Below are 16,024 nucleotides of genomic sequence, written 5' to 3'. Positions count from 1 at the left end.
TCATGACATCATGAAATATACTGATACTGCGATGTTTTTAACATGTTTTGTCCATGTTGTAATTTTACAACATTGGCTCAAAGTGGCAGCACAAATTGGGGCTGCACTTTGAACCCTATATTGATAAACTGTACTTGACACGTCTTGATTTTAGATGAAAATAAAATGATTTGCTGTACATAAGTAATTAAATAGCACATTTCAATCATAAAATGAGAGTAATTGTGTATTTATTGTAGCAATGCTGTTGCATAGTTTGAGAAATAATACTGTATACAGCTGCTTGATTGCCTTTGTTTGAAATGTGTCATTTAATTAGCAATGTATTATTATTTGTATTATTTTAATCTAAAATCAATTATAAAAAATTCTGTTTTTAAGGTAGAAAGAACTCTGTAGATGATCTGAATACGAGGCCTACTGCTTGATGGCCCTTTTGGAAACGCGTCTGCCTGTGATCTTGAGGAACAATAAGGTGCTAATACTTGGACCGTTAGTCTGGAATGTGTGAAAGCAATGAAATGTGTGAATCCATTGTGGAGACATAATTGCTGCCAATCAGTAAATCTTACTTCAATGCTACAACCCAACCACCACCATACTGCTCATAGCGCCACCCCAAAAGAAACTGGGTTCACCTGCCCATGTCCCCATCCCAAAAAAACAGTGATTCCACCTGCCCAAACCATGTCCTGTGACTGGTACAATGGCTGGACGCTTTCACAGAGAGTTGCCTACAGGTCGTCCCAGAAGAACATAACTGTGGATGAAATCATGATCCAACTTCAGGGGAAAATTCAACAACACCAAACAGTACATTATTGTTTTTTAATCAATTACTTTTCATAAAAAAAATGCAAAAAATCTTTTTTTTTTTTTTTTAGTATGGCCTTCTGGGGATTAAGTATACTTAGCTTGTACTGAAAAGTATACAGCGGGGAGAGGAAAGGGAAATGAGAGATCGTAAGCTAAGCAGCAGGTAGCATTCGACTCAGATACAAACACTTGGATTTGTTTTTTGCCACCCAATTTGCTTCTCTATTGGTGTCACCATTGACTTGTGAGCAGCCGTAGAGTCCGCTCAATTTGTACCACTTACATGTTGATGCCAGGCATCCCGGGCCCAACGAGTGCATTTAATGGCGGCCTCATCCCTCCTCCGTAGCTCTACAAAGACAAGGCAAACAAAACAATGTGTAACAATAGAAGGGAGTTGCTAATGAGGGGAGCACAAACACTGATACATACACACCTGGGGTCCAAGTGGCACCATGCCCCTTGGTGGCGTCATCCGCTGCATTGGCCCGCCCATATTTGGGTGTCCTAGAACATAAAGTTATATCTGTCCATCCATGCATGCTTTTATTAATCTGAGCTCACCTTGCTGTCTTGTGGGGTCCATGCCACTAGGCAACATTGGCTGACTTCCTGGCACACCACCGAGCCCCTGCAGGCAAGAGATGATCGAGCCATCACTGTGAATGCTACCAAAGCTGCTAAAATTCTCTGGTAGCCAGGTGTCACTGTGGCACATACTTGATTGGGTAATCTGAGGGGCGGTCTGGGTCCTCCAGGGTATCGCGGGGACATAAAAGGCTGTAAAACAAGAAGATATGAATCTAAATTAAAAATAACACTGAGTGCATGAGTGTCGTGCATTTTAATAAGTCTGCTCTTGTCATTTGGCACAGTGTCACTTGATATATTACTTTGACTATAAAAGTATTGGAATCATCAACTACAATCAAATATAGCAAGCGACTTTGGGTTCTAATGAAAGACTAAAAGACAACTACTTCCAGCATCATAGAATGATAATAAGATTGATATATAAAATTATGTATTTACACACAAAGTATTTTAAAGGCCACCACAAGAGGGGCCCAGAGCACTTGTGTTTGTGCCTGGCGGTCTCACTGTCAGGGCAGTGGTGCAGTAACCTAACTTGAGTGTAAGCAACGTGTTCGGTTGCCACTCGGTTATGGTGTGAATGTTTATGTGCAGTGTTGCCTGTCTTTCCATATGCCCCTTGGCTGGGTGGAAAACACCCGAAACTGGTTGCCAGCCAATTGAAGGGCAGAGAGGTACGAACAACCATTCACACACCCAATCACACCTAAAGACAATTTAGAGTGTCCAATACACCTAGCATTCATGTTTTTGGAATGTGGGAAGATGCCGGAGTGCTAGGAGAGAACCCACGTGGGCCGACGTGCTAACCACTAAGCAAAATTAGTTGGAAAAATACATATCAAGGAGATATAGAGCGGCCCTTACAATTTCAGTTAATTGTGTATAACTCATTTCTTCATTAAACAAACAAATGTTCCCTGTATTCAAAAGAGGAAGTGGCAATATGGGTTTTGTGCTTTCTCCTATTGACAGAAAGCATTTCACCTGATCCCCTAAAGGAAGATGTTAAACTCTAGAGTGACTTTTTGAAAGCTGAGACTCGAGAAAGGCCCATAGTGGATATTGAGCTGTATGTCAGATGCGAGCGTCTGAGATGGTTTGACAGAGACAGCTAATCAATACGTACCTGGCAGAATCACCCTCACGTGCTTACTGTAAAATGTTTAAATGCGTTCACCTGAAAAAAACCTGGTGGGACCGGACCCACGGGCATGCCGTCTCCTGGGGGTAGATTCCCGAGAACGGGGCTGGGAGCTGCTGCAGCACTCTGAAAGAAGAGGTAAATATTGAGGAACATTGCTTACTCAAATTATACAAAGTGTAATTCAGAGAGTATAATTCCAGTTCATCCATTGACTTAAGATAAAAAATTGTCATTATTCACAGAGGCGGGTCTGTCATCAGTACTGACGGATTGTCCGTCAGACCATAGATGAGTCCATGATGAGAAACTTTGAAGAAAAAATAAAGGACTACTGGATGTTTTTGTTTGTCATTATAATTGTCACAGACCATGTCAAGTTCTGACGGACTTATGGATTTGTTCCTGACCGACATTGATGATAAACAGAACACTTGCAGATTTGTATGCTGTGGTGAATACAGCGGAGTAGCCTGTGGACTGCATTGGTTATGAATAGAAACACTTTGCACTTCCTGGACTGTAGGTGGCAGTATGCAACAAAGGGCTGTAATCCCGCCAATAAACTAACAGGACAATGCACAGGATGAGAAAATAGGAAGAAAAAGACGTAGTAGAAGAAAAACATTCCTTTTACTGTTTTCAGTCAAATCGGAATACCGCAGTTTTGTTTTGTTTTTTCACGGACTGACAAGAGACAGCCTATAGAGAAGGCCATACAATGTATTGCAAAGCAATGTAACGAATCGACATCCTCAAACAGCAGTTATTGACTACGATGACGGAAGCACAATTATGAAAACGACTGACGATCGGCAAGGATTGACGATTACTCTTTTGTCTAGCCTGAAATAATGACTGACAATGACGGATGAGTGACGTGGCCGCTGACAAATGAGGCACCGGCAAAATTGCACCCACCTTCTGGTTATTTGTATATTTATCAAAATGTTAAATAATATGGAATGATGGACATATTTGGGAAACAAAACAGAATGCTTTTTAATTTAGGTTCTTCAAAGTAGATACCTTTTGCCCAGATAAGCTCTACATCTTGGTATTTTCTCCGTCTACTGTACGATGTGGATGACACTTTGTGACGTGGGTTGTCTTTCACTTCACACCTGTATATTGTCATGAGTTGATCGTTTGAAAATCTTGACATCATGTGAAATTTGGATTTGAATTGGTTTTCCAGGTAAACAAGGTGCAAAAAATAGACAACACCCCACCTGGCCCTGACTTTAGGATACTTGTAGGTACACAGACGGTACTATAAATACAGTGTTTTGTATCCTATTTGTAATTTTTGCAATGCACTTTAATGTGTTTTAAGACGTTTAAATCTGTTTGAAGTATATGGGTGGTGAAAACTATTAAGGGAAAAAGTGTTTTCTATGACTTGACTCTATATTGGAGATGTTTACCTTGATCTGGAATATATCCCTGACAATAAACATGGGTTTAAGAGTATTGTCCTATATAAATGGTTTCCCTTGGTGAGAGGTTTACTTTCTGCAGATGCGCTTGTTGGTTTACAGATTTTTTTTTTTAAACCACGTGTGTTATTTTGTATATTTTTTGCCCCAATGAGTGTCACATTTGTGCCCCGCCTCTGTCTGCATCCTGTACCAGTCCTGCACACCAATCCTGACGCGTTACTACCAAGAACATTATAACAGGAAGTGTGAACAGTCACGTGTCGGACATTGGCATGGGAACATAGTGTCTGTGGGATTTTTTTTTTTTTTTTTTTTTTTAAACGTCTGCGCACTCTCTTCTTTTGCTCGGATCTTTCCTCACTTGCTTTCACTCCCTTGCTGAAGGCAATGGACAGCGATGGAATTCACCCTGTTTCTCTGAAGTTTCCGCCTGCTGACTTTTTAGGTCACAGAGGAACTAGGTTTAATCAGGGCTGAGATAAAAGCAGACTGACGACACTCTCAGATTCTTCTCGACTCCACATCGTTATTTTTCCACATTTTACTTTATCTCTCCTCAATGTTCACACTTTTTATCTGCTGATGCAAACCGAGCTTTGGGGGGAAACAGTTGATATGGACGCAGACTGGTGTTGTGTAACAGAGCAGCGTAAAGACAGGAACTTTCTGAGTTTTCACCCATTTTGTTGTCATTTTTTCACTTTCACTTTGGATTACACAGGATGCATCTGCACTCTGGCAGCCTGGAGGTTTGCTGAGTTTAACTTCAGAGAGAAAGAGAGAGCGAGGGGTGAAGAGAGAGATAGAGAGAAAGCGAGAGAGAGAGGGAGAGAGGAAAATGAGGACAAAGCAGAGATTATGTGTGCGTGCGTGTGTGTGTGTGTGTGTGCGCGCCTATTGGTGTGCACTTTTTGGTTGTTAGTTTATGTGTGTGCGTAGGGGGGTTGCTGAAGGAGAACATCTACCTGACCTGCTGACAAAGCAGCATTTTCTCTCTTCAAATGGATGAACAGAAAGAAAAGAGGAAAACAAAAACGAGCCAAGATGTCTGCCTGCCCCAGAGACCAGCAGCAAGCTTCATCTTCAAAAGAGAGTTTATCCAGTACAGTGGGACATCAAAAATCGAATCATTTATCCAAGCAAACAATGCTAGGGAAAAAATGGTGACAACATATTGACATTGAGTATCTTTTAAGCCGTCACCCCTGAGACTGGAGCTCAATTAGTATTTATAATGCCACAAGTGTGTTTAACTTTTTCTCTCAACCTTTTAATGCCAGAGGTGTTTGTTATCATTAGAGTATTTGCTTAATTCAAATTCAAATCCATAAGAAAGGTAGAATAGGTCGTACAAGGATGCTTGCTACGTTGTTTGCCACTGTGGGACGAGTCCAAGCTGATCCCGACGTCATGCCTCAATCGCATTCAAAATCAGGACATGGAAAGTGCGAGAAGTTTGACCTTGTAGAAACAAACTCAGTAGTCCATGCAAGATAATCATACAGGTAAAAGGTAAAATCCCCTCTGGTGAATGATGTAGTTGGCTGTGCAGATGACGTGTGAAATTGGAGAGCACCTTGCAACCCCACCAAATGCTTTCATCATCAATATGGGGCCTATTAAACCTCAATGCTCACACCTAATGATTTTCAATGTTTAGACCATAGGTCTCAAACTCTAGTCCTCGTAATCCTGCATGTTTTCGATGCTGCTCTTTAAACACACCTTATTCAAATGATCATGATCAGCTACTGGAGAGCTTGCTGATTAGCTAATCATTTGAATCAGGTTAGACAGAAACATCAAAAACATGCAGGATTGCAGCCCTTGAGGACTAGAGTTTGAGACCTATGGTTTAGACCAGTGGTCCCCAACCCCTGGTCCGCGGCCCGGTACCGGTCCGCGTGGACTGCACCCGGAATAATGTTTTGGAGATGATTTAATTTAATGGTACGCGCACACCGAACGCGAACGAGGCAAAAACGCAGAGAGTTTTGTATTGTAGTCAAGGGAGTTCGCGTGACTGGGCGACGCGATGGAGGCGAATGGAGCGACGCGAATGGCCGCGCGCGGTCACGAGAAGCGAAATTTCGCCTTTCGCGTGATTTGATTTTTTTTCCCTTTTCCGCGTTTCGAGTCGCGACAGCCAATCAACTTCGGAAACATTCAACTGCTCACGCAGGGGGCAGGAATGAATCATGGCGGCCGCTTTGCGGTCGCCGGGAGCGATCCAACACGGCCAGCTGAGCTTTCAACACAAAACAGAGCCGAGCAAGAGCACTCACCTGGCTTGTAGAAAGGCGGAAGCGAGAACTTGGGACAACTGGAATGTGCAGCGTTTGCTTCACTTAACAGCTGTTGAGCCGTAGTTACTGTGCTAAGCTAACGATAGCGCAGCATTGTCAGCACAATATTTAGCACGGTCTCGGCCACTTGATTGAGACATTGAAACTTTTATTTTTTGGCAGGCGAGTATTGGCGCAAAGAATAAAGGTGCTATCGGTGAAAATATTGGCTCTGTCACATCCCAGGAAAGTGAAAGTTCTCAGCAATGCTCTTCTTTCCGAATTTACTGTAAAGTGCACAGCAAGCTCGCCCCCCGCCCCGCAATATAAATCTAAGGCGTTGACCGGTCTGTGGTGATCAAAAGGTTGGGGACCACTGCTTTAGACTAAAAACCTGAAGTCTTGAGGAAGTTTTTAAAGTCTTACTGGTGTCCCAGCGCAATCCCATCATCACAATCGATTAGTGTGAGGTGGTGTTCTATAACGTTTTTATTCAGTCTTAAAGTCTGCAAAATCCAGTCTCTGTAAAATCTCACGTTGAGACTAAGATAAGACTAAAAGCAGTCTTCAGATGTGAGCTACTGTGAGATGGTCTTCTAGTGTGCAGAGAGCATTGGTCTATTACTTGTACACATTCGCAATTCTCAGCTTCTGAAGCACCCGTCATGCGTAAAGAGTGAAAACCTGTGAGGCGTAATTCAGTGAAGTCTGAGGGTATCCTAATTTCTGGATGGTAGTGTTTTCTTGAGATGATGAATTCCATAAAGATCTATCCATTCCATTCAATTATCTCTGCTGCTCAACTGGGGTCTGATCACAGGGGCAGCAGCTTTAGCAGTGAAGTCCAACTTCCCTCTCTTCAGCCTCTTTCTCCAGCTCCTCCGGGGAGATCCCCAGGCGTTCCCAAGGCAGCCGAGAAACATCGTCTCTTCAGTGTTATTATTGAATAATTCTTGAACTTTTGATGAACTTGAAAGTGTACTTAACCAGTTATGCGAATATCCAGATGCCCCAAAAATCTGTCATTTTGAAACTTGTTGCTAAAATGCTACTCATTGTTTACCAGCCCTGATCTTTTCTTTTTAACAATTAATACAACACAGATGTTACCTTTAGTGTCGTCTTTGAAAAGCAGTGGGGACATGTGCAGTCACACAACCAGCAATTGATCAGCGTATATACAACGGTTGTGAAATAACTCAAAACGTGCAAAATGGAAGTTTTCCTTCCTGAGGCGCTAGACCTTGGTATAGGGTCCAGAGCACGGCTGGCAAAGGACACTTAAACCCTAAGGGGAATGGGCACACCGACTGATTCCTCAGATAATGCCTTGATTCGAAGGTGACTCCACCCAGAGAGGAGATATTTCATGAAAGTGCATAAGTTGCACACTTAAGTCAATTTGAGAATCTTTGCAGTGAAGTAAAGGTTAAAAACATTCATATTGTAAAACAACTTCATTACTGCAATGTTACTGAGACTCAGTGTCCTTCAGTAGTCTCCTCAAGTGATCACATTATATCTTTCTTTATTAGCCATTAAATGGTACCTCTTGTTGCACAGCTATAAAAGAAGCAGAACTAAAGTAACTTTTAAGTAACATAATCAACTCCTCCAGATTATTTGCCAAACTAATTCAGAACAGCCTAAGGGAAACTCGCTCATTTACAATCAATTATTTCAAAGGCAAACAGCATCTTACAAGAAGAGTTCAAGACAGCAAACATAGAAGCCACGCAGCAAATTAGTGTAGTACAAGTTAGAAACGTAAAAATTAACTATCAAGGATACAAAAGTATGTGTGACAATCCCATGTATCGTTTCGTCGTACATTTCTCTGACAATGTAAGACAATGTTTTTATATCCCACTGAAATATGGCCATCCTACTTTCACATAAGTGAACAACTTTTCCCCGCTGTAAAGAATGACTGTCGAGGAGAAAAATGTCCGTATTTTGATTAGAATTGCATTTTGTGGCACAGTCTTGCGGACGTTTGGAAACAAACTTTGCAGTTGATTGAATCCACTTAAAGTCAAGCTGATCCCGTACTTCCCCGTTGAGAATGCAAACATTTGTTCGAGGGAATGGGAGACGTTTCAAGGTAGTGCAATTACACAATACGGCACTACAGTATAAACTAATCAGACAGCACACTGCATTCACACTACACTAATCCAATCACTGCTATGTCCCGGTAATACCTAATGAGATAACACGGGCTATATGTTTGCTACTCATGTACCTCATTAATATGCATGTGTGACACGTTTGTTGTGTGCGTGTGTGTGCGTGCTTGTGTGTATGTAGGAAAAAATGCGGAATCATTTCCATTCTGCTTTCGAGACTGAGCAACACTGTGAGAGACACTCCGTGAGTAGAATGTCAAGCATTCTCCTCTCATCCCTTACTCACTGTCTCCATTCTGCCTTTTTTTTTCTCCTTGCTCTCACTTTGTTTCTCTTGCACACAATTCTCTTATAATAATAATAAAAAAAATGAACATAAAGTTTTTATTGCAGATATTGCAAAAGACATCAAAGTCAATTCTGCCAATCAGCCATTTGTCAGATTAAGAGATACATACCGCACAATATAGCTGGCAAAGATGTGCTATGGAATGCTTCGTCACCTTCTGTAGGCCACATAGGCTCAAGTTGAAATGTTGCCTTTGACGGCAGGTATATTGGCCATCTCAAACTGCTCTGAGGTGTGACTGTGAGTGTGAATGGTGGTTGGTCTCTGTGTGCCCTGCGATTGGCTGGCAACCATCTCAGGGTGTACCGCCTAGTGCCCAAAAATGGCTGGGATGGGCACCAGCAAGCCGGGGACTCTGCTGAGGGTAAGCGGCGAGGGAAAAAGGATGGATTGAAAGTGTACTGTGCATAATTTAATGTTTTATTTGATTAGCTTACATGCTTGACAAGCAATACCTACATGGTGCAAAGTGGTGATATGATAGATTAGTGAATAGGCATTAATCCTGTCAGAATAAATATGTTAATCGGCTCAATTGATTACGAAATTAATTAAAACGACTTAAGAATAGTGGCGGTTAATTGCAGGTGACCCTGTTAAGCCTCACCCACATTCATCAGCTGTATTAATGACAGTTCTATGAGAGGCAGAAGCATTTAGCATTTGCCTTTTCTATCATAAAAAGTTGGAACTGCTGGATGTAAAGTCACCATTCAAACAGTGCATTTGTTTTGAATGAGATATAAACTAATATTTAGCACTTTTATATGAAGGAAATGAAAAGTGGTGCCATGCTATAATGAGCTCAAAGAAATACAGCTGTGATTAATGCACTGTAATATGTTGCAATGTATAATAATTAACAGTTTGGAGAGATAGTTTGCACATTTGGTTGCATTCTAATTGTTTTAACCAATCCAACTATATTGTTATTGGAATGATCAAAGCGATTTTGCACCCTTTACGTCACTCGACATGCTTACATGTTACGCTTTATGTATTGTAGGCTATATCCGAAATGTGTCAGTATTTAGTATATAACCTTGGGTTGCACAACAAAGTGAAATACACGTCCCGAACCAACGCTTGATCCGACCAATTAGAAAAGTCATCCGCAAAACAGACACCTCCAACAAAACAGCTGGGTGCAAAAGGCTTGCTATGAAAGCTGTCATAGACAAGATCTCCAAACAACTCACCACACAGGAAGGAACCCAATCCCTCCTCCCTCTTTACCGCTCCCATCGTCGTCTAAAATGCCATTAGTCCACTTCCTGAGCATGTGAGGAAATAGGATGGAAAGAGGAGATGCTACAAGTTTGACACACACTCACAAACACGCACACACAAACACACACACTCAAAGGAGAGAACTGATGAATGCAATGCAGATTAATTGGACATTTTCTCCAGTCTCTAGTGGAGAAGAGAAATATTTCATTGTGCTTCAATCAAAATCCTCAATAAACTATAACTTTTTTTCAGAAGACATTAACTGCTCGGTGAGACTCAACTTTTTGTAAGCAACGCTATTCAGATGCTAGAGGCAACAGCAACAATAACCAAGACAAAAAAAGTTTCTGCTTTAGTTTTAAATATTAGGCAATTTGGTTTAGTGTCAAGCTGAGACTTCTTGTGACTGACAATGCGTCATCAGTTCAGGATGACAAGGACACTGATGCAACTGCCTGGGCCACTTGCTCTTGGGATCTGAGCCCAATCGACCAACCATTATGAATTGTATTAAGGAAATTCACACTTTTGATTTGCACTTTTGAATGCTCGACGAGTGGTTTACAAAACATGTTTACAACAGTTCCCAACAACTTAACTCATGTGATGACAGCCATTTTCTCATCCTCCTATAACCTAACCCGAAAACAACAAAACAGACAAAGAAATACCTAGCTTGAAAGATACGCAGAAATGCATCTTCTTTTATGCAAGCAAATTATGCATGAGCTTTGAAAGTTAACTTTGTTAAAACTGATTTAAAATCAAAATATATTATCATTGTCTGATTATTTATCCCAGGATTTATTTATTTTTAAAAATCAAATCTTTAAATAAATGTTTGTTGATCTTATTACATGAAGGAAAATCAAGTAAAATCATGATCATCTAGAATGACCCGTGAAATTCGAAATATGAATTTTTGACTCGACATTTGTCTGTTCATTCTAAAAGGGGAAACAAAAATCTTTCCGCGTGCATCTTTTAATGTTGCTGTTTGATGTAGCGGTTCCAAAAATACACTACCAAAATATAGGTGAAACGGGAAAAATTTCAGCACTGAATTCACGAGATGGAATGAATTCCTCGTAAAACATTTCATTAAATTATAACTAAGCAGGCGATTAGAAATTTAAGAGAGAATTACTCAGATGTTTAGAGATGTCAAGACGAAAAGCAAAGCAGAAGGGGTGAGATTTCAATTGATTACAGTCTAGAAAATATCTTTAGTCCTGGCAATTGTGTCTCTTGATTTCTCCCATCTTTTCCGTTTTTATCACCTTGAGGAGAAAATGATCCCCTTGTGCTGCCATTATAGCTGATTATCAGCCATAATGGCGGCACAATGCTAATCTACCTGACTCGGCGAGGCGATTACAGGTAGGACGCTATCAGCCACTCAGCGGGGGTGAGGGTATACCGCTTGTTTATCACTGATGTCATTATCGACCCTTGTAAACATCTCTGGCCAGAGATGGCCAAATGTGAGATGTGAGGTGGTGCTGTGGGCTGATGCGCTGTCAGATATACGCGAGGGGCTGAAAATGATAGCAAGTGCGGTGAGAGTCACACTTCAGCACAAGTCTCTCTCACTTGGCTTCACCACGCCACTGGGGAGATAAAGGGGACAGGAGGAAGAAACGGGCATTGTGTGTGCGGAAGAGGATGCTGTGTCATGCTGTGTTATATTCTGACACACTGCCATTAAAGTGCATTATACTGTAGTCATAACAGTAGGGTGTAGTGTTTAACTGTCGCTGCCTTTCATACAGACGGCACAAGTTTGGTCTGCTTCTGGTCAGTGAGCGAATAGCCGCTCGCTGCCGGTTTCAAGCTCTACTAAAAAAAAAACAAAAAATTATATAGATAAAGATAAAGATTTAGATAAAGATTATCAAAAAGATACATTTTTTAGATGTTTGCATTTATTAATGTTTAATGCACAGAATGAACTTTTTGGTGTTTGATTTTGAAATGTCCGACTACATTTGAATGCGCCACGCAGCTAGCCCTCCCGCGTCGCTGATCATTAATTTAATCTGATTTCATTTTTATGGCGGTATGCTGATGTAGGTCGAGATGCGATGTGATGGCAATAAAAACGGAGTAGCGATGGGGAGTAATGCTAACTGGTAGCTACCGCAGTTTGCATCCGTAATAGATAGAGAAACAGACAGGACCGTTGATTTGTTTTATTTTTTAAATGTATTTATTATATCCATATTTGGGACATTTTATATAAATCATAGTAAATCATAATCTTGATTATTATGTGAACTGATTTTTCGGCTCACGTTTATTGAATATAACGTTGCTAACATAAGAATAAACTGCAAAAGCAAATGTGGGCATGAAACGTTATGAGTTGTGTCTGAGAAAGACAAAAGTATAATATAGCTTGAATTAACAATGAGTTTGACACACCCGCGTTACAACATGAACTCAACAAACACCACAAATATCTTATTTTATGACTTAGCTAGTGTAGCTATCTACTACATTCAGTATTCCTTGTCAAACATTTTGAACACATGAGGATGTTCATTTTACACACGTACTTAATGTGCTCAGTGAATGATTTTAAAAAGTGGGAAGACACCGGTGCACCCAAACTAGGCAAAATCCAGAGAGTCAGGCCAGACATCCTAATTCGTTTCTTATTGCCTGCTTGAAAAGACTCCTTTGGTGATGATATTGTTTTGACTAGGATTTTTTTCATTGTCTTTTAGTTGACCAATTGTGTGCCTTCTGGCCCAACTAGCTTTTTGTTATTTTTATAGCTTCTTGTTTTTCTCTGTCCTCAGTTAACCCCCCCCCCCCCCCCCCCCCCCCCCCCCCACCCCCACCACCCAGCTTTGTGGCTCGATCTCCTGTCATATGTCGGCACACCCATTCACGACACGTCTAAACACATACATGATATGACTCAGTATAAGAGTGTACCCCAAGCAGGCTAGTTCGTACAAAAGGCAATGGGGAAAACAAAAGGAAGTGGTAATAAAAGCTATCACGTACAGCTACTATCATGTATGCAAAGGATCAAATTAAGCACCGAAGAAAGGGAACAACATTTGTTTTGCCATACTAAATTAGATTGTGAACCAATTCCACCCCAGCTCCAACTAAGGAGTTTTCCAGGTTCTTATATTTGCCTGTCACTCCCTCCACAACCAGCCCCCTGCTCTCCATCGCCATGGCGATGATGCTACAGTGAGTCACCTGCACATCTCCCTCCTCCTCCTCCTCTTTCTCAACAGCACCAAGGAACACTGGAGGTTGGAGAGAGGAGGAGAGATGGCTCTGTTTCCTTGGAAACAGTCAGGGGTTCTCCGCATCTCCCCCTTGGTTCAAAACTGCATGAAAGCAGCTTGCTGCCCACAATACTTTGTGACAACATTGTCTAATTCTTGCAACACAACAAACACACTGACAGGTCAAAGTTCAGTCTTAAGTTTGGTAATGAAACGACAAACTATTCATTCATCCAATTCCTTTAGCCACTTATCCTCACTGGTGTCGCTGACATGCTGGTGCCTATCCCAGCCACGGGCAGTAGGCGGGGACGCTCTGCATTTGTTGTCAGCCAATCGCAGGGCACAGAGGGATAAATGACTATTCGCATGCATGTATTTTTAGGGAATGTGGGTGGAAACCGGAGTGCTCGGGAAAAACCCACGGGGACGGGGAGAACCTGCAACCTTCGCACAGGAAAGTGAGTCGGAATCCAACACGGGACTGCTGAGCTGTGAGGCCGGCGTGCTAACCACTCTACCGCCGTGCTGCCCAGAACAACAAACGAAATGTGATATCAAATACAATAAATAGAATGTATATAATTTCTCAAGTCTAAAAATATTGAGACAATGAAAGCTCTGAATTGGTCTACTTTGAAGACAGTAGAGAATTTTTTTGTGATCGTTTCTTTTGTGTGCAAAGTGTAGTATCTGGTTTTCTTGTAATGCAACAGAATATAACGACCAAACTGTTTAGCCACGGACTAGCTTGTAAATTCTAAGTTTGGTCATTCTTGTGGAAACCTGACCATTATTGTTTGACAATGAAAATAAGAGCTAGCGATTTCAGAGACTGCAAACAAAAATTTTCAGAATGTTCTATGATGCTTTTTTTGAATTGAAGTTCTGCTGTAACAAGTGTAAAATGAAATAAAATAAAAATAGAGTGTCTACTTATACTCCAACTATCGGAATCATGAGCCCCAAATAATGGTACCCCTGTAATGCAAACAGGGAAGAGAAAATAATTAAATAATTGTATATATGGATTTCTACCACGCTTGGAACACCCTTTCTTTACATAAAGACTAGAGAATATATTGTATGTACCCTGTGTTCGGTTTGAATACACCTCCAGGAATGTGTGAGAAAGTATATAGGGCCAGCAGTGTGAGCTGCGCATGTTTATCAAAGTGGGCTGCTCTCTGCCTCGTCAGCTCCCATGTTCATTCCTAACTGCTGTGTGTCTTCCATCTCCCACTCTGATGTTATCTAATGATAGCAGGCAGGCTTCTTACAAGAACACTAGTGCCTATTTACCACCTCAACTATCCCCCGTTTCGCTTTCTATACCGCTTATCTTCACTGGGCTCGCGGGTGTGCTGGAGCAAACCCCAACTGACTCTTCGCTCTTGTCAATTGTTTTGAAATGCCAGAAAACAACAATCTGCATGATAAATCTTTCCTGCGGCAATACTAATTTGGAGCATTTTAATGACACAAGCATGAGAAGGAACCATGTGTATCACCTGTGACATCACTCCTCTCCCCTCCACTCTCCTCCCCTTTGAACTGTACTGGTACTGACTTGCCAGAGCAATTTTTGGTTGTCCTCTTCCAATTTTTAAATACAACGTTACACAAAATGGCCGCTAGTATTCTGTTCAGTTAGCTTCATCAAAATGATCAGGTTTTTTCTTGGATAGATTTATGTTTTGTAATCAGCAGTGATGGGCCTTCCAACAGTACTCATGAAAGGGCCCACTAAAACTGTTTGCAGATGAATAACAAGAAAGTGGACACTGATTGGCTGTCATTGCGTTTGGCATAACCTGATAGGTTTAGAAGTAGAAGGAAGATGTGGAAATGGAAGCACATGTGAATGTTGTAAATGTATCTTTTGAAAAAATGCCTTGAAGGCACCTTTGATAACGTTAGAGTGATATGCATTCTTCATAAAAAGAGCCTTACCTGACACAGAACCAGCTCAAGTTTAGCCTACCAAATACTGTAAATGCAAAGCATCTAGCTGCATCTGCAGCCTCAGCTAACAATAGCAACAAAGATGCTAATCTAGCGAGTCATGGTAAAACTCTTTGCCGAACTCATCTTGCAAGTTTGCGATGAACAGTTTGAACAATATTTCAGTTTAGTGTTACTTTCTAAATTATAAGGATAAAAAAAAAAACAATTTCTCCTGATGGTTGAAACTAAATGTTACAGCCAGTGCTTGGGACCAGTCTCAAAGACAGCAGAAGATAAAGGGTGATAACTGCATCTGTTCAAGAAGATAAAGTTGAAGCCACTTTTTTTTCCATTGTTTATCAATCTTTTGCTGTGAGAGAAAAAAAGGCAAGTTTGATATTATTTAAATACATGTGTCATTAGTTAATTTGTTGTGACATGGTATGATTTGTATTGAGCAGAAGGTAAACGACTACAAGTGCATTTGTTAGTCTGTAAAAGACAAATAACCATAGCTACTTTTTTGTTGACGTTTATCAATATTTTGATCTGCTACAATAAAACAATGTATCAGAAATAAAACTAGTTGAAGGTGTTTTTCTCTCATATTTTATGGGAGATTAAAATGTGATTGTTTAGATCCATGATTACACCTTTAATTAATCAATGTAAATTTCTTTTAACTATAGTTTGAACAACATTTTTACAAAATATCTTGACTTTCGATTCCAAAAGTACTTTTCTGTTTATTCGTTGTGCACATGTAAAATGAGGTGATTTATATCGTTTCAGAAAAATGATGGCCTTCTGACCATTAAAACCATATTGGATTTT

At 40.8% G+C, this 16,024-nt stretch overlaps 1 protein-coding gene across 1 annotated transcript in view; it reads right to left on the bottom strand.

Annotated features, from left to right (window-relative positions):
- Positions 1–16,024, bottom strand: part of LOC148429753 (single-stranded DNA-binding protein 2) — a 56,359-nt gene that overhangs the window by 6,099 nt on the left and 34,236 nt on the right. Inside the window, exons 5-9 of the mRNA XM_088425179.1 lie at positions 2,591–2,680; positions 1,537–1,596; positions 1,381–1,447; positions 1,253–1,323; positions 1,100–1,167 (exon numbers count right to left, since the gene is read on the bottom strand). Coding sequence (XP_088281305.1) covers positions 1,100–1,167; positions 1,253–1,323; positions 1,381–1,447; positions 1,537–1,596; positions 2,591–2,680 — 356 coding nt within the window. The remainder of the gene's footprint in view (positions 1–1,099; positions 1,168–1,252; positions 1,324–1,380; positions 1,448–1,536; positions 1,597–2,590; positions 2,681–16,024) is intronic.

Source organism: Hippichthys cyanospilos, chromosome 1 (assembly GCF_059441005.1).
Source record: "Hippichthys cyanospilos isolate Australia breed blue-spotted pipefish chromosome 1, RoL_Hcya_1.0, whole genome shotgun sequence".
Lineage (NCBI taxonomy): Eukaryota > Metazoa > Chordata > Actinopteri > Syngnathiformes > Syngnathidae > Hippichthys > Hippichthys cyanospilos.
This window is presented reverse-complemented; position numbering and strand designations above follow the sequence as displayed.